Below are 26,854 nucleotides of genomic sequence, written 5' to 3'. Positions count from 1 at the left end.
CAGGGGGTTGATCAATGACAGGGGGGTAATCAATGACAGGGGGGTGATCAGGGAGTCTATATGGGGTGATCAGGGGTGATTAGGGGTGATCAGGGGCTAATAAGGGGTTAATAAGTGACGGGGGGGGGTGTAGTGTAGTGTAGTGGTGCTTGGTGCTACTTTACTGAGCTACCTGTGTCCTCTGGTGGTCGATCCAAACAAAGGGGACCACCAGAGGACCAGGTAGCAGGTATATTAGACGCTGTTATCAAAACAGCGTCTAATATACCTGTTAGGGGTTAAAAAAAACACATCTCCAGCCTGCCAGCGAACGATCGCCGCTGGCAGGCTGGAGATCAACTCTCTTACCTTCCGTTCCTGTGAGCGCGCGCGCCTGTGTGCGCGCGTTCACAGGAAATCTCGCGTCTCGCGAGATGACGCGTATATGCGTGACTGTGCGCAGCGCTGCCACCTCCGGAACGCGATCCTGCGTTAGGCGGTCCGGAGGTGGTTAATAGGGGCCAGAGAGCAGGACACCATAAAATAGTGTTCACTATGCAAATAATATGGCTTACCTATTTTCATTTCTTATAATTTATTTAGCAAAATAGACACATGACATAGGTAATTAATAGAGATATACAGTTGCAAGAAAAAGTATGTGAACCCTTTGGAATGATATGGATTTCTACACAAATTGGTCATAAAATGTGATCTGATCTTCATCTAAGTCACAACAATAGACAATCACAGTTTGCTTAAACTAATAACACACAAATAATTAAATGTTACCATGTTTTTATTGAACACACCATGTAAACATTCACAGTGCAGGTGGAAAAAGTATGTGAATCCTTGGATTTAATAACTGGTTAAACCTCCTTTGGCAGCAATAACGTCAACCAAACGTTTCCTGTAGTTGCAGATCAGACGTGCACAACGGTCAGGAGTAATTCTTGACCATTCCTCTTTACAGAACTGTTTCAGTTCAGCAATATTCTTGGGATGTCTGGTGTGAATCGCTTTCTTGAGGTCATGCCACAGCATCTCAATTGGGTTGAGGTCAGGACTCCGACTGGGCCACTCCAGAAGGCGTATTTTCTTCTGTTTAAGACATTCTGTTGTCGATTTACTTCTATGCTTTGGGTCGCTGTCCTATTGCAACACCCATCTTCTGTTGAGCTTCAGCTGGTGGACAGATGGCCTTAAGTTCTCCTGCAAAATGTCTTGATAAATTTGGGAATTCATTTTTCCTTCGATGATAGCAATCCGTCCAGGCCCTGACACAGCAAAGCAGCCCCAAACCATGATGCCCCCACCACCATACTTCACAGTTGGGATGAGGTTTTGATGTTGGTGTGCTGTGCCTCTTTTTCTCCACACATAGTGTTGTGTGTTTCTTCCAAACAGCTCAACTTTGGTTTCATCTGTCCAGAGAATATTTTGCCAGTACTGCTGTGGAACATCCAAGTGCTCTTGTGCAAACTGTAAATGTGCAGCAATGGTTTTTTTTGGACAGCAGTGGCTTCCTCTGTGGTATTTTCCCATGAAATCCATTCTTGTTTAGTGTTTTTTGTATCATAGATTCGCTAAAAGGGATGTTAGCATATGCCAGAGACTTTTGTAAGTCTTTAGCTGACACTCTAGGATTCTTCTTCACCTCATTGAGCAGTCTGCGCTGTGCTCTTGCAGTCATCTTTACAGGACGGCCACTCCTAGGGAGAGTAGCAGCAGTGCTGAACTTTTTCCTTTATAGACAATTTGTCTTACCGTGGACTGATGAACAGCAAGGCTTTTTGAGATACTTTTATAACCCTTTCTAGCTTTATGCAAGTCAACAATTCTTAATCATAGGTCTTCTGAAAGCTCTTTTGTGCGAGGCATCATTCACATCAGGCAATGCTTCTTGTGAAAACTGGTGTGTGTTTTTTATAGGGCAGGGCAGCTGTAACCAACACCTTCAATCTCATCTCATTGATTGGACTCCTCACTCCAATTAGCTCTTGGAGATGTCATTAGTCTAGGGGTTCACATACTTTTTCCACCTGCACTGTGAATGTTTACATGGTGTGTTTAATAAAAACATGGTAACATTTAATTTGTGTGTTATTAGTTTAAGCAGACTGTGATTGTCTATTGTTGTGACTTAGATGAAGATCAGATCACATTTTATGACCAATTTGTGCAGAAATCCATATCATTCCAAAGGGTTCACATACTTTTTCTTGCAACTGTAGATCTATTGGATGTTGCAGAACCCAAAGATACGTGTGGTCATGAATAACATTATATTGTGATAAGAATGCATATTGTGGTAATTAATATAATCATAAATGGTGGTCCCCAAGGTTCAGTGCTGGGTCATCTATTATTTAATTTATGTATTAATGATATCAAGGACAGGATTAATAGCACCATTTTTATTTTTGCAGATGACACTAAGCTATGTAGTACTGTACAGTCTATGGAAGATGTCCATAAACTACAAGCTGACTTAAACACTCTGAGTGGTTGGGCATCAACTTGGCAAATAAGTTTCAATGTGGATAAATGTAAAGTTATGTATCTTGGTAAAAATAATTGCTGTGCTTCATATGTCCTAAGGCAGTGATGCCCAACCTACGGCCCGCGGGCCATATGCGGCCCACGAAGCCGTGTCATGCGGCCCGCGCAGTAACAGGACTTTATCAGCGCAGGGCGCGCTGCGAACTGCACAGGCAGCAAAGCGATGCTGCCTGTGCCTGCAATCTCCCCGCCCAGCGCCGCCTCCGAGCTAATTTATACACTGCACTTGCCTCTGTGAAATTGAAGAGAAGCGCCGTTATCTCGCACAGTCGCACTGGCAGAGGAATCGAAGTGCGCATGCACCGTCTTCCTGACTTCTGCCAGTGCGCCTGTGCGAGATTACGGCGCTTCTCTTCAATTATACAGGGGCAAGTGCAGTGAATAAATTAGCTAGGAATTTGCTCTGGGTGGGGAGGAGATCTGTGGATGTGTCACGGCGGAAAGGATATAAGATACGCAAATAACAAAACAAACAAGTTTTCTAGGCAGGAAGCTGGGGATAAGGTCACCTCCTAGCAAATCCCTAACTGCTCTTCCTATTCTGCTTTGCCCACATTCAGACCCTGAAGGTGGTAATAATGTGTCCTCGTGCCTGGGCTGAGAATACCCTAGAATTCCTGAGATGGTGAAAGGGGAAAAAGGGGCAGCCTGCTCCCTCCGAACCAGGAGGGGACAGACGACACACAAAAAGCCTAGACAGCAAACCAAAGAAATCAGAAACCAACTTATCTTATCTGAGCAGGAAAAGCCAATCCTTCACTCCTTGCTTCCACAGCCTGACAGAAGCTATAACCCGCATGGCACCCTGGGAGTGAGAGTAATTTAAACCAACGACCCCACCCAGAGCACCTGAAGGGAGGCGGATCTAGCACAACTCCAAAACAAAACAAATGACTAGACACGTGCTGCTAATCTGGCAGACCTCCGCACATCGTCTGAGCAGGGCATGACAATAACCCCCCTTCTACGGGTGACCTCCGGACACCCCGGACCAACCTTATCCGGGTGGGATCTGTGAAAAGCCCTAACCAGTCGGCTGGCACTGACATCCAGCGCCGGAACCCACATCCTCTCCTCAGGGCCGTATCCCCTCCAGTGTACCAGGTACTGAAGGGAACCCCGAAGAACTCTAGAGTCAAGAACCCTGGAGATCTCGAACTCTAAATTTCCATCGACCAGAACAGGAGGAGGGGGCAATGGCGATGGTTCCACCGGTCTCACATATTTTTTCAATAAAGACCTGTGGAATACATCATGGATCCTCAAAGTCTGCGGAAGATCCAGCCGAAACGCTACTGGATTCATCACCACAGATATTTTGTACGGAACAATAAATCTTGGACCCAGTTTCCAAGATGGCACTCTCAGTTTAATATTTTTAGTGGACAACCACACCAGATCACCCACACACAGGTCCGGACCAGTCACACGTCTCTTGTCAGCCATTCGCTTATACCTCTCACCCATCTTCTCCAAATTCACTTGGATCCTCCGCCAGATAGAAGACAAGGCAGAAGAAAATCTCTCCTCCTCTAGCATCCCAGAGGAACTAGTCGCAGAAAAGGTACCAAACTGAGGATGAAAACCATATGCGCCAAAAAATGGCGACTTACCCGTGGACTCCTGCCTACGGTTATTCAAAGCAAACTCTGCTAGGGACAAGAATGAGGACCAGTCCTACTGATTCTCAGCCACAAAGCACCTCAAGTAGGTCTCCAGGTTTTGATTAGTACGCTCTGTCTGTCCATTCGACTGCGGATGAAAAGCCGAAGAGAACGAAAGTTGAATGCCAAGCCGAGAGCAGAACGTCCTCCAAAACCTGGAGACAAACTGCGTGCCCCTATCAGAAACCACATCCGAAGGAATACCATGCAATTTCACGATATTATCAACAAAAATCTGCGCAAGAGTCTTGGCATTAGGCAGACTAGTTAACGATTTAAAGTGAGCCATCTTGCTAAAACGGTCAACTACCACCAAAATTACTGTTTTCCCGGAGGAACTCGGCAGATCCGTAATAAAGTCCATAGACAAGTGCATCCAAGGACGAGACGGAATAGACAAAGGAAGAAGTGAACCAGCCGGTCGAGTATGAGCAACCTTTGATCGTGCACAGGTGTCACAAGCTGCCACGTAATCCTCAATGCTCTTACGTAACCCGGGCCACCAGAACCTCCGGGACACAAGATCACAGGTGGACTTACCACCAGGATGTCCAGCAAGGACAGTATCGTGATGTTCCTTGAATACCTTGTATCGCAGTTCTTCAGGAACAAACAACCTCCCTGGGGGACAAGAACCAGGAGCCCCCTCCTGGGCTCCCAACACCTCCATCTCCAATTCGGGGTACAGAGCGGAGACCACCACCCCATCATCCAAAATCGGAGCAGGATCCTCTGAATCACATCCCCCAGGAAAACTGCGAGACAACGCATCTGCCTTGATGTTTTTAACCCCCGGGCAAAAAGTAACCACAAAATTGAACCTGGTAAAAAACAGTGACCATCTGGCCTGTCTAGGGTTCAGACGCCTGGCAGATTGCAGGTAAGCCAAATTCTTACGATCCGTATATACTGTAACGGGGTGAGACGCCCCCTCCAACCAGTGACGCCATTCCTCAAAGGCCAACTTGATGGCCAGAAACTCTCTATCTCCCACATCATAATTCTTCTCAGCGACCGAGAGCTTCTTGGAAAAAAAAGCACACGGGACCCACTTGCCAGGAGATGAACCCTGCAACAGCACCGCTCCAACCCCCACTTCTGATGCATCAACCTCCACCACGAATGGCTGAGACACATCGGGCTGCACCAGAATGGGAGCAGACGCAAAACACTCCTTAATAGTCGAAAAGGTCTGCAATGCCTCATCCGACCAGACAGAGACGTCGGCGCCCTTCTTTGTCATATCAGTCAGAGGTCTTACAATGGTAGAATAGTTCAAAATAAATTTTCTATAATAATTAGTAAACCCCAAAAACCACATCAAAGCTTTCTGATTCTCTGGTCGGTCCCATTCCAGAACCGCCTGGACCTTTTCGGGGTCTATACGAAAACCAGAGTCAGAAAGCAGATATCCCAAAAACGGAAGCTCCTGAGCAGAAAACACACATTTCTCCAATTTGGCATATAATTTATTCTCCCAAAGGATCGTCAAAACCTGTCTCACATGATCCTGATGGGTCTTCAGATCAGGAGAGTAAATTAAAATGTCATTCAAGTAAACTACTACGAACCTGCCCACCAAATGATGAAAAATGTCATTGACGAATCGCTGAAATACTGCTGGCGCGTTCGTCAACCCAAAAGGCATAACCAGTTTCTCAAAATGACCCTTGTGCGTATTCAAGGCCGTTTTCCACTCATCCCCTTCCTTGATTCTGATCAGATTGTAAGCCTCTCTCAAATCCAACTTGGAGAACACCTTGGCACCAACAATCTGATCAAAAAGGTCGGAGATCAAAGGAAGGGGATACGGACCGTAATACAGTTAAATTCCTGGAAATCCAAACAAGGTCTCAGCGATCCATCCTTTTTCTTTACAAAGAATAAACCTACTGCCAGCGGAGACTTAGATGGCCTAATATAACCTTTTGCCAAACTCTCAGCAAAATATACTTCCGCATGACCTCTCTTTCAGGTTGAGAAAGATTGTAAAGCCGAGACTTTGGCAACTTAGCCCCAGGGACAATCATAGTCACGATGAGGGGGCAATTCCTCCGAAAAGACATCTGCAAAATCTGAGAGATACTGAGGTAGAGCCGTAGTGGACACACCAGAGATAGATGTGCCAAGACAATTATCCGAACAAAATTCACTCCAACCAATGATTTGTCTTGCTTGCCAATCTATAATTGGGTTGTGTTTTGTCAACCACGGTAACCCTAAGACTATAGGAGCGGGCCAATCCTTCATGACAAAACAAGACATAATCTCAACATGTGAATCACCCACCCTTAACTGAATACCTTAGCAATATGAGTGAGACTCCTTTGAGAAAGAGGGGAAGAATCAATTGCAAACACCGGAATCTATCTTTCTAAAGTACAAGTACTTAGACCCAGATTTTGAAGAAAAAGAAAGTCAATAAGGCTTACCGCAGCACCACAGTCAATGAATACATCAACAAAAAAATTTCTTGAGTCTAGCGCCACCATAGCTGGAAGGATAAAACGAGTATTACAGGGAGCTTGCATATCTGCTTGCTCCACCTCTTCATTCACGCTACCAAGAGTCAGGACGTTTTTTTCTTTCTCTTTCTTATCATCATGCGGTTTAACAAAAGGACAAGCAAAAACAAAATGTCACGAGTTGGAGGTCCCAGGAGAGACCACCGCGTCGTCAAGCAATAAACAAACAGAAATCAGGTACAGACACACAAGAGTTTATTGCACAAACAAAAACCAGGGAAGGCAGCACAGACAAAACAAGAGCTCTATGTACCGTCAGCAAAGTGGGAGAAAACCCCCACTGCGCCACTGTCTAGTAATACTCCAGAGGGGCATGACTAAGCAACTCCTGGTATTCACTAGGGCCCCAGAAGGTAGGGTTAGGCTTTGCCGCAGGAAGTTGCCAGGGTCCACTCTGGAGCGTGAACTAGACAGTGACAGCAGGAACGAATGGACAACAGGTACCAGAAGGTACCGACGGCACATAGGCAAACATAACTGACAGGAAAATACAAAACAGGGCAACTAATAACACAAGCAGAAATACATAGCAAGGAAACGGGAGTGACAATGAGCAGAGAAGGACTAGCTCCACCAGTGGTATACCGCGTGGCCTTGCGCATAGCACTCTGCAGCTAGGCGCGCTGCAGCAAGGGCTTGCTGAACAGAGACATATGAATACACACAAGGTAACTAAAAATACAAGCAGGAGTTCACGCAAGGGAGCAGGAGTGGCAATGAGCAGAGAAGGACTTGCTCCACCAGTAGTAAACTGCATGGCCTTGCGCATACCACTCTGCTGCAAAGAAAGGTGCAGCAAGGGCTTGCTGAACAGAGACATATGAATACACACAAGGTAACTAAAACATAACTGGCAGAACAGATAACAGAAAGACAGGAACGAGGACGTCAAATAGGACGTCAATGAACAAGTAGGAAACCCACAGAGCACAGACAGACAGACACGGATCCCATGGGTCAGCAGCATGGGAGAGTGAGTACAAACAGGAGCAGGACAAGACAACACACACCAGGAGAGCTGACACAGAACTGAGGAAACCCCAGCCTTATATACAGGTTGCATGGGTGCAGCAGAGAGGCCACACCCATGGAGCAGACAGAGGATTAACTCCTAATAGGAACACAGGGGAGTTAACCCATACAGAACCACAAATAACACAGGAACAAAACTTCAGCGAGGAGCGCTGAACGAGCAAGGACGGAAGGTCACAGCCAGAGGTAACGACTGTGACACTCCTACCCCTCAAAGCTCCCCCCTCTCCTCCCAAACAGAAAGGGGAAGAAGTGGGGCAACAACCCAAACAGAACCAGGCAAGGGGACAGAAATCAAAGGGGTGACGAGGTACAAGGGCAGGAACACATACGACGACCGCAACCAGCCCAACCCCTGAAAACCAGCCTACATGGAGGGTCCGCAGCCAGTATGCCAGGGGAAGATAGCCAGCCAACACGGCATACACATCAAGTGAACCGCACCAAGAAGTTACCTCCCCCTCCACTCTCCCTCCGGAGAATGACATGTCTGCCAAGAACTAATTGGTCAAACATGCTGACACCCCCTTCCGGAGGATTGGAACCAGGAACAGGAACCAGACAGGAATACAAAGAAAATCGAAATCAAAGGGGTACAGAGGTACACAAGCAGAACACATAAGACGACCGCAGCCAGCACGCAGCCCCTAGCAACCAGCCTACACGGTAAACTCAGCCAGTATGCCAAGAGGAATGCAGCCAGCCTACACGGCCACAAAAGTCATGGTGAACTGCAGTGTGCTAACACCTCCCCCTCCACTCTCCCTCCGGAGAATGGCATGTCGGCCAAGAACTGATTGGTCAGACATGCTGAGACCCCCTTCCGGAGGCCAGGACCAGAAGCAGATACCTGCGCCGATAAAGGAAAACACGGCCGTAGGCAGAACTACAAGCTAAAAGGCTACACCGGACGTCGCCCCTGGCAACCAGCATACACGGAAAACATCGCAGCCAGTACACCAAGGCAACCAAATCCGATGCCCAAAGGCAGCATAAAACTCTGTGAAAGTTCACTTGTACATTCTGTCACGAGTTGGAGGTCCCAGGAGAGACCACCGCGTCGTCAAGCAATAAACAAACAGAAATCAGGTACAGACACACAAGAGTTTATTGCACAAACAAAAACCAGGGAAGGCAGCACAGACAAAACAAGAGCTCTATGTACCGTCAGCACAGTGGGAGAAAACCCCCACTGCGCCATGGTCTAGTAATACTCCAGAGGGGCATGACTAAGCGACTCCTGGTATTCACTAGGGCCCCAAAAGGTAGGGTTAGGCTTTGCCACAGGAAGTTGCCAGAGTCCACTCTGGAGCGTGAACTAGACAGTGACAGCAGGAACGAATGGAAAACAGGTACTAGAAGGTACCGACGGCATATAGGCAAACATAACAGACAGGCAAATACAAAACAGGGCAACTAATAACACAAGCAGAAATACATAGCAAGGAAACGGGAGTGACAATGAGCAGAGAAGGACTAGCTCCACCAGTGGTATACTGCGTGGCCTTGTGCATAGCACTCTGCAGCTAGGCGCACTGCAGCAAGGGCTTGCTGAACAGAGACATATGAATACACACAAGGTAACTAAAAATACAAGCAGGAGTTTACGCAAGGGAGCAGGAGTGGCAATGAGCAGAGAAGGACTTGCTCCACCAGTAGTAAACTGCATGGCCTTGCGCATACCAATCTGCTGCAAAGAAAGGTGCAGCAAGGGCTTGCTGAACAGAGACATATGAATACACACAAGGTAACTAAAACATAACTGGCAGAACAGATAACAGAAAGACAGGAACGAGGACGTCAAAGAGGACGTCAATGAACAAGTAGGAAACCCACAGAGCACAGACAGACACAGATCCCATGGGTCAGCAGCATGGGAGTGTCATGACCGGCGCGCCGATCACATACGTGACGCAAAGGGAGGGAAATGGGAACGCCCTGTCCAAGGGAGAGGGAAAGGTGGTGACCCCTAACTCACCTTGAGGCTGGCACCTGACTGCCCTGACGTCCCTAGATGGGTTTCTCACCCGTACGCCGATCACGTGCCTAAACCCTGGCTTTCCCTGAGATGAGCCCTACGTAGTGAATAGGGCGGTGGGAACACTAGTCCGCACCACTAACACTAAAGGGAAACACCAAGGAGAGGACAGACAATACAGACAAACATATAATCCCAGGTGGGCGACAACAGCGGACAACAAAAGCCCAACAGGGATCCGGAGGGTAACGCTCTGGAACAACAACCAGGAATCACAGCTACACAGCTCCAGTGGGTCAGTATAGAAGTCCAGGCAGGAAGGTCTATATCTGGCAACCAGAGAAGTGGGAGATGGGAATATAAGGAGGTTGTGATTGCTGGACAAGAAACAGCTGAGGAGGAGAAGCTACGGATCCCTGAGTGAGTCAAAAAGGATTGCAAGGCAAACCCAGAAAGCTACCATTAAGAAACAGCACTATATTTCGACATAGAGCGCGCAGCCACCTGCTGCGACTTCCTGACCCCGGGTATAACTGAGTCAGACGTGGCTCTTGACACCCTCGTGACAGTACCCCCCTTTCCACGAGGGGCCTCCGGACACTCAGGACTAGGTCTCTCAGGATGAGAGGCATGAAAAGCCCGAACTAACCTGTCGGCGTTTACCTCAGACGCTGGGACCTACATTCTTTCCTCGGGACTATAACCCCTCCAATGCACCAGATATTGAAGAGAGCGGCGGACCCGACGAGAATCAACAATTTTGGATATTTGAAACTCTAGATTACCATCAATAACAACAAGAGGGGGTGGCAGCGGTGACTGTTCTAGAGGTGGAACATACTTTTTGAGTAACGACTTATGGAAGACGTTATGGATTTTAAAAGTTTGAGGTAGCTCCAGGCGAAAAGCCACGGGGTTAATGATGGCTACTATTTTGTAAGGACCAATGAACCTAGGACCCAGTTTCCAAGAGGGAACCTTTAACTTAATATTCCTAGTAGATAACCACACATAGTCATTCACTCCTAGGTTCGGACCTGGCGACCGTTTCTTATCAGCCATGCATTTATATTTACCTCCCATATTTTTCAAGTTAGCTTGCACCTTCTGCCATACAGATGAAAGAGATGACGAAAACCGTTCCTCTTCGGGAACCCCAGAAGACCCCCCCCCCCTCTTTGAAAGTACAGAATTGTGGATGAAAACCATATGCACCAAGAAATGGTGACTTGCCAGTGGATTCCTGACGGCGATTATTTATAGCAAACTCGGCTAACGGTAAATGTGATGACCACACCTCTTGGTTTTCAGACACAAAACACCTTAGATATGTCTCAAGGTTTTGGTTGGTACGCTCAGTCTGTCCATTCGACTGAGGATGGAAAGCTGAGGAAAAGGACAAGTGTACCCCCAAACGGGAACAAAAAGCTTTCCAAAACTTAGAAATAAACTGGGTTCCCCGATCCGAAACAACATCGGAAGGGACCCCGTGAAGCTTCACGATTTCACTGATGAATACCTGAGCAAGAGTCTTAGCATTAGGTAGTGCGGGTAACGCAATAAAGTGTACCATTTTGCTAAACCTGTCTACTACTACCAAGATTACTGTTTTACCCGCAGACAAAGGTAAGTCAGTGATGAAATCCATTGACAGATGTGTCCATGGCCTATTGGGAATGACAAGTGGCAATAAAGACCCTGCGGGACGTGTATGAGAGACTTTCGCGCGTGCACAAGTAGAACAAGTAGACACAAAATCCATTACATCCTGATGCAACCTTGGCCACCAAAAACGACGAGACAATAGCTCCAAGGTTGCTTTACTACCCGGGTGCCCAGCAAGTGCCGAATTATGATGTTCCTTTAATAATTCGAGACGCAGGTTTAACGGTACAAACAATTTCTCTGAGGGGCAAGAGACCGGGGCGTCTCCCTGGGCCTCTAACACCTTCCCCTCCAGAACAGAGTGTACAGCCGAGACAACCACTCCTCTTTGTAAAATGTGTACCGGATCACCCACATTACCCCCTCCAGGGAAACTACGAGATAATGCATCTGCCTTGGTATTTTGCCCCAGGACGATAGGTGATGAAAAAGTTAAACCTGGTAAAAAATAGCGACCACCTAGCTTGTCTAGGGGTGAGACGCTTAGCTGATTCGAGGTACAGAAGGTTTTTGTGGTCCGTAATCACCGTGACGGGGTGGATTGCCCCCTCTAAAAAAATGACGGTATTCTTCAAACGCTAGTTTAATAGCTAATAGTTCCCTATTGCCAATATCATAGTTCTTCTCTGCTGCAGATAGTTTTTTAGAAAAGAAAGCGCAAGGATGCCATTTGCCAGGAGACGGACCCTGAGACAGTACAGCCCCCACTCCCACCTCTGACGCATCTACTTCAACAATAAAAGGCTGGGAGACATCCGGTTGGATTAGTACAGGTGCCGAGGTAAACCTCTCTTTTAGAGAGGAAAATGCAATTTTAGCGGCGTCAGACCATTTAGAAAAATCAGTCCCCTTCCTAGTCATATCAGTAAGGGGTTTGACAATCACTGAATAATTTTTAATGAACTTTCTATAGAAATTTGCGAAACCCAAGAACCGTTGCAGTGCTTTAAGGTTCTCAGGAAGATCCCAATCTAAAATTGCCTGGACCTTCCTAGGATCCATACGGAAACCTGAAGCAGATAATAGATATCCCAGGAACTGTATTTCCTGAACGGCGAAGACACACTTTTCCATTTTCGCATATAATTTATTAGTCCGTAGGACCTGCAGTACCTGTCTGACATGTACCTCATGTGTTTTCAGATCAGACGAATAAATTAAAATATCATCTAGGTATATCACCACAAACCTGCCGATAAGATGACTAAAAATGTCATTAACGAAATGTTGGAAGACAGCAGGAGCATTGGTCAGACCGAAAGGCATGACTAGATTTTCATAATGCCCCTCAGGGGTGTTCAAAGCTGTCTTCCACTCATCCCCTTCCTTGATACGAATCAGATTGTAGGCCCCCCTAAGATCAAGTTTGGAGAACCACCTAGCACCCGCAATCTGATTAAACAGGTCAGGAATGAGAGGAAGAGGGTATGGGTCTCGGATGGTTATCCGGTTTAGTTCACGGAAATCTAGGCAAGGACGCAGGCCCCCGTCTTTCTTTTTAACAAAGAAAAACCCTGCAGCGACGGGTGATGAAGAGGGTCTGATGTGTCCCTTAGCCAGACTCTCGGAGATATAATCTTTCATGGCTTGTCTCTCGGGACCCGAAAGATTATATAACCTGGTCTTGGGTAATTTTGCCCCGGGAATCAGGTTAACCGGGCAATCATAAGGACGGTGAGGTGGTAACTTCTGACAAGCCTTTTCAGAAAACACGTCCTCAAAGTCCGAAACAAATGTAGGTAGAGTAGCTATGGAGGCGACTAAGCAATTGCTATTTAAGCAATTTTCTCTGCAATGCTCACTCCACTCCAATATCTCCCTGGCCTGCCAATCCACCACTGGATTGTGCGCTACCAACCAGGGAAGACCCAATACCACAGGAGTGGGAAGGCCCTCCAGAACATAACATGATAGACACTCGTTATGGTGGTCCCCTACCCGAAGGTGTAAGTTATGGACAATGTGAGTGAGGTTTCTCTGAGACAGAGGAGCAGAACCAATAGCGAATATGGGAATAGGTCTCTGTAGCGTACAGAGAGACAAACCCATAGTGCGGGCAAAATGGGCATCTATCAAATTTACTCCTGCTCCACTGTCTAGAAAGAAAGAAATTGTCTCCGTCTTAACACCAAAAACAACAACCGCTGGCAACACAAATTGAGATGTTCGTATGGAGGAAACGTATACCCCCCGGCTGACATCGTCCACACAGCCTGGGGTTAGTAGTTCTGACGGTCTTTTGTTTTTGAGAAAGGAAGGACAGACATTAATGAAATGACCCCTCCCCCCACAGAAAAAACCAACCCCACGCCTACAGCGAGCCTCAGGAGGACGGACCTGACGAGTAGTTCCTCCTAGCTGCATAGGCTCGTCTAGGTCCGTACAGACTAACTGCTGCTTCGGAGGGGTTACCAATTGCTCAGGATTTTTCAATCTGTCCCTAAGACGTCTATCTATTCTGATAGAAAGGGACATAACAGCATCCAGGGAAAAGGGGGTCTCATACAGCGCAAGCGCATCCTTAACCCTTTCGGATAACCCAGTGCAGAACTGACTCCTGAGACTAGGTTCGTTCCACTGGATATCTGTAGCACACCTACGAAACTCTGAGCAATACTCCTCTGCTGGCCTCTCTCCCTGTAGGAGTCTCCGTAATTCCGACTCAGCCAAGGCGACTGACCGGAGAGCCTGGGAATCAGTGGGTAAAGAGAACGCCCAGGATTGCGGGTCCCCCTGAAGCAGGGAAATAGCAATCCCCACCCGCTGTTCTTCATTACCAGAGGAGTAAGGGCGCAGTTTAAAATATAACTTACAGGCCTCACGGAACGTCACAAATTTGTCCCTTCCCCCAGAAAATCTGTCAGGAAGAACAACCTTGGGTTCCGCAGCAACCTAGTTACCCATAGCAACCGCTGGGCTTGCGGTCTGTTGCAATTGCTGCTGTTGCTGGAGGACTGACGCCTTCAATCCTGCCACCTCCAAAGACAGGCCTTGAAGTTGCTTTGTCAAAGCAGCAATAGAATCCATACTGGATTCTAAATAGACAGAAAGAAAAATATATTTTTTTTATTTATTTTTTCTTCTTTCTACCTACGCAAAATAAGGGCCAGATATAATGTCATGACCGGCGTGCCGATCACATATGTGACGCAAAGGGAGGGAAATGGGAACGCCCTGTCCAAGGGAGAGGGAAAGGTGGTGACCCCTAACTCACCTTGAGGCTGGCACCTGACTGCCCTGACGTCCCTAGACGGGTTTCTCACCCGTACGCCGATCTCGTGCCTAAACCCTGGCTTTCCCTGAGATGAGCCCTACGTAGTGAATAGGGCGGTGGGAACACTAGTCCGCACCACTAACACTAAAGGGAAACATCAAGGAGAGGACAGACAATACAGACAAACATATAATCCCAGGTGGGCGACAACAGCGGACAACAAAAGCCCAACAGGGATCCGGAGGGTAACGCTCTGGAACAACAACCAGGAATCACAGCTACACAGCTCCAGTGGGTCAGTATAGAAGTCCAGGCAGGAAGCTCTATATCTGGCAACCAGAGAAGTGGGAGATGGGAATATAAGGAGGTTGTGATTGCTGGACAAGAAACAGCTGAGGAGGAGAAGCTACGGATCCCTGAGTGAGTCAAAAAGGATTGCAAGGCAAACCCAGAAAGCTACCATTAAGAAACAGCTTGATCTTTCGACATAGAGCGCGCAGCCACCCGCTGCGACTTCCTGACCCCGGGTATAACGGAGTCAGACGTGGCTCTTGACACCCTTGTGACAGGGAGAGTGAGTACAAACAGGAGCAGGACAAAACAACACACACCAGGAGAGCTGACACAGAACTGAGGAAACCCCAGCCTTATATACAGGTTCCATGGGTGCAGCAGAGAGGCCACACCCATGGAGCAGACAGAGGATTAACTCCTAATAGGAACACAGGGGAGTTAACCCATACAGAACCACAAATAACACAGGAACAAAACTTCAGCGAGTAGCGCTGAACGAGCAAGGACGGAAGGTCACAGCCAGAGGTAACGACTGTGACACAAAATTACCACTTTTCCCACAGTTGTAACATAGTTTATGGAATCTCCTAAAGTCTCTACTACCAGAACGCAAAGATATCTGACCCAGCTGCATGGGTTCCTCCCCCACCCTAGAGTTATATGTAATATCACCCTGGGAAGCAGGTGAGACGAAACCACTCACAGAAGGGATCCCTTGCGCGGAGGGAGCCTTACACCTCTCTCTGATACGTCTATCTAACCGTACTGCCAAAGACATAGCATTCTCTAAAGTATCCGGGTACTCATGAAAAGCCAGGGCATCTTTCAACCTCCCAGATAACCCTTGACAAAACTGACTACGTAACGCGGGGTCATTCCACTCTGACTCTGTAGCCCATCTCCTAAACTTAACGCAGTAAACCTCTGCAGTATGTTCACCCTGTAATAAATTGCGCAATTTAGATTCCGCCATCGAGACCCAATCTGGGTCATCGTAAATTAATCCCAGGCCTTTGAAAAATTCTTCCACTGACCAGAGGGCCAGAGAACCGGGCGGCAGAGAAAAGGCTTGCGCGTCCCCTTTAAGCAGAGAAATTATTATACCAACCCTCTGACTTTCATCACCTGATGAAGATGGACGCAGCCGAAAATACAACTTGCATGACTCTTTAAAGCGGATAAAATCATCCGCACCCCCTGTAAATCTCTCAGAAAGAGCGACTTTAGGGTCCTCACAAATTTGACCTGCACCTCATGCCAGACCATTCTGACACCGTGTGACCGAACTACGCAGATCCGCAACCTCTAGAAATAATCCCTGTATGCGGTCAACTAGCGCATCAATTGACGCCATCACAAAACCGCTAAGTAATGGCAGTCAAAGTATGGCGGGTTATAATGTCACGGCGGACAGGATATAAGAAACAACAAATAATTAAACAAACAAGTTTTCTAGGCGAGAAGCTGGGGATAAGGTCACCTCCTAGCAAAAACTGCTCTCCCTATTCTGCTTTGCCCACATTCAGACCCTGAAGGTGGGAATAATGTGTCCTCGTGCCTGGGCTGAGAATACCCTAGAATCCCTGAGATGGTGAAAGGGGAAAAAGGGGCAGCCTGCTCCCTCAGAAACAGGAGGGGACAGACGACACACAAAAAGCCTGGACAGCAAACCAAAGAAATCAGAAACCAACTTATCTTATCTGAGCAGGAAAAGCCAATCCTTCACTCCTTGCTTCCACAGCCTGACAGGAGCTATAACCCGCACGGCACCCTGGGAGTGAGAGTAATTTAAACCAACGACCCCACCCAGAGCACCTGAAGGGAGGCGGATCTAGCACGACTCCAAAACAAAACAAATGACTAGACACGTGCTGCTAATCTGGCAGACCTCCGCACATCGTCTGAGCAGGGCATGACAGGATGACACTGAGGGTGATATCTGTGGATGACACTGAGGGTGATATCTGTGGATGACACTGAGGGGGATATCTGTGGATGACAATGAGGGGGATATCTGTGGATGACACTGAGGTGGATATCGGTGGATGACACTTACGGGGGATATCTGTGGATGACACTTACGGGGGATATCTGTGGATGACACTTACGGGGGATATCTGTGGATGACACTTACGGGGGATATCTGTGGATGACACTTACGGGGGATATCTGTGGATGACACTTACGGGGGATATCTGTGGATGACACTTACGGGGTATATCTGTGGATGACACTTACGGGGGGATCTGTGGATGACACTTACGGGGGGATCTGTGGATGACACGGGGGGATCTGTGGATGACACTTACGGGGGCATCTGTGGATGACACTTACGAGGGCATCTGTGGATGACACTTACGGGGGATCTAGGGAGGGGTGTGGGGATGTTGGGGAGGGAGGTCCTGGAGGGGTGTTTGGGTGGGAGCTCTGGAAGGGGTGGGATGTCCGATATGTATGTGGGGGTGGGAGATCCTGGAGGGGGGCCCATAAATTTTTTTGCCATGGGGCCCAGTCATTTCTAGCTACGCCCCTGATTTGTAAGATTGGGCGGGCACTGGAGTGATAGAGCACCCTGCTGTAGGAGAAGCCGGCGGGAGATGAAAGGAGGAGGGGCCAGCTCCTGGTGGTGTCGGGCACACGGCGCAAGCATGGCGGTGGAGGATCTGACTGAAGCCTAAAGACCAGACATCAAGGTAGACCTGCAGAAGAAGGTGACAGCGCACTATGTGATGTATACATGTGTGTAATGTATATAGTGCAGTGTGTGATCATCACATACTGCACTACATACATTACACACATGTGTACATCACATGCCCCCTCACAGTAATAATGCCAAGATATGTGTCCTCTTCACAGTAGTAATGCTCACACATGCCCCCTCACAGTAGTTATGCCCAGATATGTGCCCCCTCACAGTAATAATGCCAAGATATGTGCCCTCTTCACAGACGTAATGCTCACACATGCCCCCTCACAGTAGTTATGCCCAGATATGTGCCCCCTCACAGTAATAATGCCAAGATATGTGCCCTCTTCACAGACGTAATGCTCACACATGCCCCCTCACAGTAGGTATGCCCAGATATGTGCCCCCTCACAGTAGTTATGCCCAGATATGTGCCCTCTTAACAGTAGTTATGCCCAGATATGTGCCCTCTTCACAGTAGTTATACCCTGATATGTGCCCCTCACAGTAGTTATGCCAGATATGTGCCCTCTTCACAGTAGTTATGCCCAGATATGTGCCCTCCTCACAGTAGTTATACCCTGATATGTGCCCCCTCACAGTAGTTATGCCCAGATATGTGCCCCCTCACAGTTGATTCCGGCCCGCAAAATTTATACCAAGTCTAGTGCGGCCCTCAGACGAAAAATGGTTGGGCACCACTGTCCTAGGGGATGTAACACTGGGGGAGTCACTTGTAGAGAAGGATTTGGGTGTTATTGTAGATGGTAGAATGAATAACAGCATAAAATGTCATTCAGCTGCTTCTAAAGCTACCAGGATATTGTCATGCATCGGGACGTGACTTGCCGCCTAGCGCCAAACTATTATGGCCCGCTAATCGGGGGGGGGGGGGGGGGGGAGCTGCGCCCGCCTGATCAGCTACAGGGGACCGGCTGTTCCCATTTGCTGGACCCCTGCTGTATGCGCCGGCATCAGTGAAAACTCTGATGCCGGCGTATTAAACACCTTCTATGCCGCGTCAGCGCTGACCGTGACATAGAAGGGGTTTGCTGCGGGTTAGGGAGCCTATTGGGTCCACATGCTGCTGTGGCGGGGACCCGATGGGTGAGAAGGCAGCCCAATGCCGTGCAGAGGCGACCCAATGCGTTGCACGGCATCGGGACCTGTCTTCTACGGGTGCACAGGAGAGCCAGCCTCAGGCTGTCTCCTAGGCAACCTGTTAGTGTATTACACAGAGTAATAAACTAACAGGCAATGCATTACAATGCAGATGTATTGTAATGAATTGCAGAGGGGATCAGACCCCCAAAAGTTAAAGTCAGAAATAAAGAAAAAAAATAAAAAATAAAGTTTCAAGTAAATTTTATAATAAATAAATAAATTTTATAATAAAAAATGTAAAAAAAATAAAATAAAATACACATATTAGGTATAGCCGCGTCTGTAACGACCGACTCTATAAATGTATCACATGACCCACCCCGTCCGATTAACACCATAAAAAATAAAAATAAAAACTGTCAAAAAAGCGTATGTCTTACAAAATGATATCAATAAAACCGTCACCTTATCCCGCAAAAGATGAGCCCCTACATAAGAAAATCGCTATAAAAAAATAAAAATAAAATATAGCTCTCAGAACATAGAGACACTAAAACATAATTTTTTTTGTTTGAACTATGCTATTATTGTGTTAAAGTGAAATAAATGAAAAAAGTATACATATTACGTATCGCCGTGTCCGTAACAACCAGCTCTATACAAATATCACATGACCTAACCCCCCAGGTGAACACCGTAAAAAATAAAAACTGTATAATAAAAGCCATTTTTGTCACATCATAAAAATTGCTACACCAAGTGATCAAAAAGGCGTAAGCCCTGCAAAATAGTATCAATCTAATCGTCACCTCATCCCGCAAAAAATTAGATCCTACCTAAGACAATCGGTCATGGAGACACTAAAATATGATTTATTTTTGCTTCAAAACTTCTATTATTATGCTAAAGTGAAATAAATAAAACAAAGTACTGTAGATCCAATGGGGGAAACTTTTCTATTAGACAACATTTGGACTGTGGATCAAAGAATGTCATCTATCTTTTCGAATGCCCCTGTGGATTGCAATATGTTGGGCGTTTTTTTTATATATATATATATATATATATATATATATATATAGAACATATATATATATATATATATATATATATATATATATATATATATATTATTATTATTTTTTTGTATCCCTTTACAGCCTCCCATCAAGTTGTTGTAGTAAGGTCCTCCTTACATTATGTACCTTAACATTCATGCCCATTTCTTCTCTTCCCACACTGCCCCTGGCCTCGAGCTGCCAAACCCTGAGGCCACGTGACGGGGTTACGCAGCAACCAGGCGGCTTTCTATTGCCAGCTAGCCGCGATCACGTGATCGGAACCCGATCAAGTGACCTTCCCCTCAGTGCTGTGTGTATGTTTAGTCTGTATGCAGTGTTCTGTACCTGATAAAGGGGAGTTACTGATGAAGGGGAGTCACTGATGAAGGGGAGTTGTACTTCTGGAATAAAGATTCATTTTTACCATTACCATCTGAACTGGATTTTATTTACCTCTGGAAATCTTACCACTTCTTGGAGACCCCAGGTATCTCTGATAAGAAGTCATCTCTCTGCGGCTGAAGATCCACCACCAAGCTTACTCCAGTACACGTCCTGACAAGCATTCACTAGAGTTGTGCCTACAGGTAGCACAACCTTTACGCTGGGTTCAGACCTGAGCGTTCGCGATGGAGCGCTCTGTATGCGCGATTGTACCAGCGTTTATAATCGCGCATACAGAGACAAGCGAACGCCCATTGTCGCGCGTTCCCGAAAGACTATGTACGGGAATGCGCGTCAAAACGCCCCAAAGAAGCTCAAGAACTTTTTTGAGCGTGGGGCGTTTAACAGCGCGATCGTACGCGCTGTAAAACGCCCAGGTGAGAACCATTCCCATAGGGAAGCATTGGTTTCTCCTTGTTGAGCGTTTTACAGCGCATAGGAACGCGCTGTAAAACGCGCAAGTGTGAACTTAGGGTTAAAGGTGAGCCTTGCACTGGAACCATCTGTTTTACCTCTTTACAAACGGTATTACCCTATGGTGCGCCCTGTTTTGTTTTTAGAAATACTGTTATGTAGCTGACTGACATTAGCGATGTGCTAATGTCAGCACTACATAACAGTATGTTTTTTACATTTCTCCCTGCAGCCGTTCTGATAAAATAAGCACTTTTATAATATGCTAATGAGCCTCTAGGTGCTATGTGGGCGTAGAATCAGCACCTAGAGGCTCTGTCTACTTACCCTTTATCCTGCCCGGGTCCCCTGTTCTGCCCGCCCCGCTCCTCTTGATTGATGTCACGATTCGCAGCTTCGCTGCTGAAATCCCACGCCTGCGCCGTTCACTTCTGTATTTGGCGCAGGCGCAGTGAGTGAAGGCCGCTCTCCTGATGCCGGCTTCCTCACTGTGATGTAGTCGGCGCCAGCGCAGTGAGGAATCCGGCACCAGGAGCGCTTCATTCACTCACTGCGCCTGCGCGAAATACAGAAGTGAACGGCACAGGCGCTGGATTTCGGCAGCGATGCTGAGAACCGTGACATCAATCAAGAGGAGCGGGGCGGGCAGAACAGGGGACCTGGGCGGGTTAAAGGGTGAGTAGACGGAGCCTCTAGGTGCTGATTTTACACCCACATAGCACCTAGAGGCTCATTAGCATATTATACAAGTGCTTATTTTATCAGAACGGCTGCAGGGAGAAATGTAAAAAACATACTGTTATGTAGTGCTGACATTAGCGCATCGCTATATCAGTCCGCTACATAACAGTATTTCTGGTGGTAGAAACCCTTTAACAGCATAAAGTAAATCCTGTAGATTTCATCTGACAGCTGATGGCTGGTGTGGGAACATGGCTGACATAAAATAATAATCCATATCCCTCACAGGCTACAGTGAAATCAAGAGTCTCAGTGCCTCATGTCCTTGTGGAGTATCACACTAAAGTGGTTGCCTCCTCTACTTGGCAGCTAGTTATATAATGTCTGCCCCACCAGGTCTGCAGCTCTAAACATTAAATCCCCAACCCCATAAACATTGCTATGCTGTAATCTATATTTACAACTGTGATCCTGCGTCCCCAAATCCAACTTCACAATGGCTGTACAGACACCCCTCTAATGAGCTGGGAGGTGCCTGTACAGCTATTGTGTAGCTAGAGAGTGGCAGGAGGATGCTCAGACAGGAGGCATGGAAAAACCTCCACCCCTCTTCGCCTCTCTTAAACTACATACCGACAGCAGAACAGTTACCTCCTCACTCCTCTCCAGTGTGGCTTGCCTCACATATAAGAAACATTTTTAAGGACTGATTCTGGGCAATAGAAAAACTTTAAGTGTTCCCCTGCACAACCAGTATAACTGGTACTCGGCAACAGCTCCTAGGCACAGGGCTACCATCAGTGCAAACATAGAGGGAGAATATACTTGTGGGGTCCTTTCTGGATCCCCAGAACAAACTGCACAGGGCTTACCCAGTCTCCAATCAGATCACTGGGACCCAATCATAGCAGCAATCATGGCAGTCACTTTGATCATGCCATGATCACAGATTGTGACAATCAAAGAGTTAACATTTGGGATTGAAGCTCCCAATCCTGGCTGTAGAGTAAAATTCTGCTCTGAGAACAGAAACTGATAGTTACAGTTCATTTGTATAATCACAAATTTTTATCACGAATATTGGCACTTTGAGAATTCACAAAGAGCTAGAATATAGTGCTATATCTTCGTAATCGCGAATATTCTAGATTTTTTTTTTCCATTAGTAACCTGACTGCTTCTTGCTTGTGGGCCAGTGAGAAGGCTGCAATATCTTTGTCTGAGCTTAGCAACATCCCTAGCAACCAATAGGAAAGTTGCCTACCCCTTACTATATCGGAAACTCCACAGCAGCCATTTTCTGCTGGGTTTTTTTCAGTCCTGAGAGAGAGAGCAGTGACATTGCTGTGTTCTGTGCTTTGCTGAGTCATTTGGAACCTTATTCAATTACATGATTAGATAATTAGAGAACTCATATATATAATAAAGATAGTCTGTAATAATCAGTAATATCTACTCAGACCTGATAAAATGTAAAGTTGCATGTGCAATGAGCAGGACCGTGGTACGGTGGCCAATTAGGCAGTGGGTCAGGATATGTGTATAAAAGTCTATGGTTTGTTCGTGACGCCAATTGCAGTTTGCGCAGGGTACTTGTAGTGCTATAATTAAAGGTGACACTGTAGTGCACTTGACACAGGGAGACAGGATACAAATGAAAGATTTTGCAACGTGCGAGACAAATAACGTCATATACTGCTTGAAATGTCCATGTGGTAAGATATACATTGGGCAAACATCTCGGGCTATAAGGATCAGAGTCAATGAGCATAAGTCCAGCATTAGGAAGGAACTCAGAAGGGAGAGTAAGATGGATACAGTGGAGGTGAAAAAACAAAGGGAAACTATGGTTGTCCAACATTTTTATGATCAGGCCCATCAGATGTCAGATCTCAGGTGGCAGGTTCTGGAGGTAGTAAAAAGTCCATGAAGAGGATAACAGTAGGAGATTGTTACAAAGGGAGACCTTTTGGATAGTGAAACTCCAGTCTTTAATACCTAAAGGGTTAAATGAAATTTGCAGCTTTAGGTCATTTATATGATTGATCGCTTTCATGTTTTAGGGTTATTTATGGCTATTTATTTTGTATAAAAGTATATGGTTTGTATATATGTATCAGCTGTTGGTGATATAAAAACCCCACCTCCCCCTCTACCTGCACTCATGAGTAAGGAGGCATGTTCTCCCGAAACGTTGCATGTAGGGGAGGAGGTGTGAACGATGTCTGTCTCAGCGTCCCTCATGATGTACCATTCTATATTGGAATGACTTAAAGAAATAAAAGAAACAAAAGGTTTTGTACCAGCGACTTGTGAGTATGACTTCTATTGCTCACTCACATACAATATTGGCACAATGAGGTCAAATATCAATGAGAACACTACTGCATTTAAACTGGATAATTATCACATTTGTAACTCGAAAAAAGAAAGCATATCAATGAAAATTTCAAATTGTAAATGCGGTTTTGTGGAAATTGTTTTAGCAAAGATCTACATATCAACATTATTTTTAAACCTTAAAAAACATTGGTGTTCTATCATGCTAATGTTATTGGTTCCATTTGTAAAAATTACAATTCCATTCTTCATTTTAGTGATGTTGCATTGGCAGTAACTTCATTGTCATTCAACCAGTGGTTCACAAAACTTCACTGCAAAGATATTCGTTTGGTAAGTTTAATGTTGCTGCTATTTTTCTCATGTGTGAATGCTGCTATGTGACCACAGTATGGTAGTGTTGTTATAGTAAAAGACATGTCTACATACATCCAGTTCAGCCTATTACCCTGCAAAGTTGATTCAGAGGAAGGCAAAAAAAAAAAAAAAAAACATGAGATAGAGACCAATTTCCTCATTTTAGGGGAAAAAACGAATTCCTAACTCCAATCAGGCAATCAGAATAACTCCTTGGATCAACGACCCTTCTCCAGATCTCTAATATTATTACACTCCAGAAATACATCCAGTCCCCTCTTAAACTCTTTTAGTGAGTTCAACATTACAACTTCCTCTGGCAGAGAGTTCCATAGTCTCACTTCTATTACAGTAAAGAATCCTCTTCTATGTTGAAGAAGAAACCTTCTTTCCTCTACACATTCTTGAGCAATAAATAAATCATTGGAGAGATCTCTGTATTGATATTTATATATTTATACATATAGTAGTGTTCAAAAGATGTCAGCCCAACATTGTTAACCCGATAAATCACAATTTTTAGTAGAAGTGATATTTATACATAGCAAATAATTTACTTGGAAGTGTAGTAGGGTAATAGAAAAAACACCCAACAATTAGGACATGCATGCTGCTCATTCTGAGTAAGTAAATCATTAATTGAAAGGGGCATGTTCAACATTTCAGCAGTAAGGAGTTAAATTAGTGTAGTCATTCATTCTGTGGAATAACAGGTATCCATTTTGGCCCTTATTTAAGGTGAAAAGGTGGCAAATGTTGCACATGTTAGTTATAGTTTGTTTCCTTCTGAAATACTGAAGACAATTGGTTGTTCCAGAGATAGTTCTGATTAATCACATACTTTGATTAAAAACTTCATTGGAAAGGGAAAAACATATAAGGCCTCTTTCACACGGGCGTTGCAGGAAAATGTGCTGGTGCGTTACGGGAACACCCGCGATTTTTCCGCGCGAGTGCAAAACATTGTAATGCGTTTTGCACTCGCGTGAGAAAAATCACGCATGTTTGGTACCCAAACCCGAACTTCTTCACAGAAGTTCGGGCTTGGGATCGGTGTTCTGTAGATTGTATTATTTCCCCTTATAACATGGTTATAAGGGAAAATAATAGCATTCTGAATACAGAATGCAAAGTAAAATGGAGGGGTTGAAAAAAATAAAAAAATAAAAATTAACTCACCTTAGTCCACTTGATAGCGCAGCCGGCATCTCCTTCTGTATTCTTTCTTTAGGACCTGGGTAAAGGACCTTTGATGACGTCACTCCGGTCATCACATGATCCGTCACCATGGTAAAAGATCATGTGACGTACCATGTGATGACCGGAGTGACGTCATCGAAGGTCCTTTACCCAGGTCCTAAAGAAAGAATACAGAAGGAGATGCCGGCTGCGCTATCAAATGGACTAAGGTGAGTTAAATAATTTATTTTTTATTTTAACCCCTCCAGTGCTAGTTTACTATGCATTCTGTATTCAGAATGCTATTATTTTCCCTTATAACTATGTTATAAGGGAAAATAATAATAATGATCGGGTCTCCATCCCGATCATCTCCTAGCAACCGTGCGTGAAAATCGCACCGCATCCGCACTTGCTTGCGGATGCTTGCAATTTTCACGCAACCCCATTCACTTCTATGGGGCCTGCGTTGCGTGAAAAACGCAGAATATAGAGCATGTTGCGATTTTCACGCAACGCACAAGTGATGCGTGAAAATCACCGCTCATGTGAACAGCCCCATAGAATACTCGCCCGTGTGAAAGGGGCCTAAGGGGTCATTTATGATCAGAAATACACCTATATTAGGTATATTTCTGGCACAGATTGTGGCACAGAGGTTATTCGTGCCTCAATCTGTGACTTTTCCAGATCTAAAAAAGTGGGTGTGGTGTGGTGTGGGAGGGGAAGGGGACGGGCCGGTAGGCCTGTCTCATTCATCATTTTTTATTAGGCATAGAAAATTGTATGAATCATTTATTAGGCATAGAAAATTGTATGAATCTAAGCCAGCAAGGAAGCTGGCTTTCATTTAGACAGGTGCTGGATACACTGAAGTTATGTAGAGGCCTCTTTGGTGGATCCACTGGCAGCGCAGGAGCTTCTTAAGACCAGCGTCTAAAACACCGGTCTTAATAAATGACCCCCATAGAGAACTGCAGAAAATCCTAAATTGCTCAGCTAAAATGATCTCAAATGTCTTGAAGTGGCAATCAAAACCTGAAAGATAAATAAAGAAATGGGGAACTACTGTTCGAATAGATCAAACAATAGCCGAAATGGCAAAGGCTTAGCCATTAATCACTTCCAAAAAGATCAAAGAAGATCTGAAGTTACCAGTGAACAATCAGAAGACAATTAATGAAACCAAGTTACCAGCAAGAACTCCCCACAAAGTCCCATTGTTGAAAATAAGATATGTCCTGAATAGGTTAAATTTTTGCCAAGGAACAAATTGACTGGCCAAAGAGAAATGGAGCAACATTTTGTGGACTGATGAAAGCAAAATTGTTTTGTTTTTTTGGGTCACAGTAAACAGTGATTACAGTAAAGCATGGTGTTTAAAAATCATGATATGGGGATGTTTCTCATACCATGGTGTTGCATTTATTTATCGCATACGAGGGATCATGGATCAGTTTGAATATATCAAAATACTTGAGAAGATCATGTTGCCCTATGTCGAGGAAGAAATGCCTTTGAAATGGGTGTTTTAACATGGTAATGAAATGGCCAGACCAATCCCCTCAATTCCTCAATTCCATAGAGAACTTGTGGGGTGACATCAGAAATGCAGTTTCTGAAGCAAAACCCAAAAAAGGCACAATAACAATGGAATATACATCCTGGA

General features: G+C 45.7%; 1 protein-coding gene across 2 annotated transcripts in view; it reads left to right on the top strand.

Moving 5' to 3' along the window:
• The window catches only part of LOC120980842 (capping protein, Arp2/3 and myosin-I linker protein 3-like), a 1,329,972-nt gene that overhangs the window by 437,495 nt on the left and 865,623 nt on the right, over positions 1-26,854 (top strand). For both annotated transcript variants that reach the window (XM_040410169.1, XM_040410170.1), the window contains one exon: positions 23,907-23,982. In XM_040410169.1, coding sequence (XP_040266103.1) covers positions 23,907-23,982 — 76 coding nt within the window. The remainder of the gene's footprint in view (positions 1-23,906; positions 23,983-26,854) is intronic.

Source organism: Bufo bufo, chromosome 10, assembly GCF_905171765.1.
Source record: "Bufo bufo chromosome 10, aBufBuf1.1, whole genome shotgun sequence".
Lineage (NCBI taxonomy): Eukaryota > Metazoa > Chordata > Amphibia > Anura > Bufonidae > Bufo > Bufo bufo.
The sequence above is the reverse complement of the archived record's forward strand: the minus strand, read 5'-3'. Positions and strand labels throughout refer to the sequence as shown.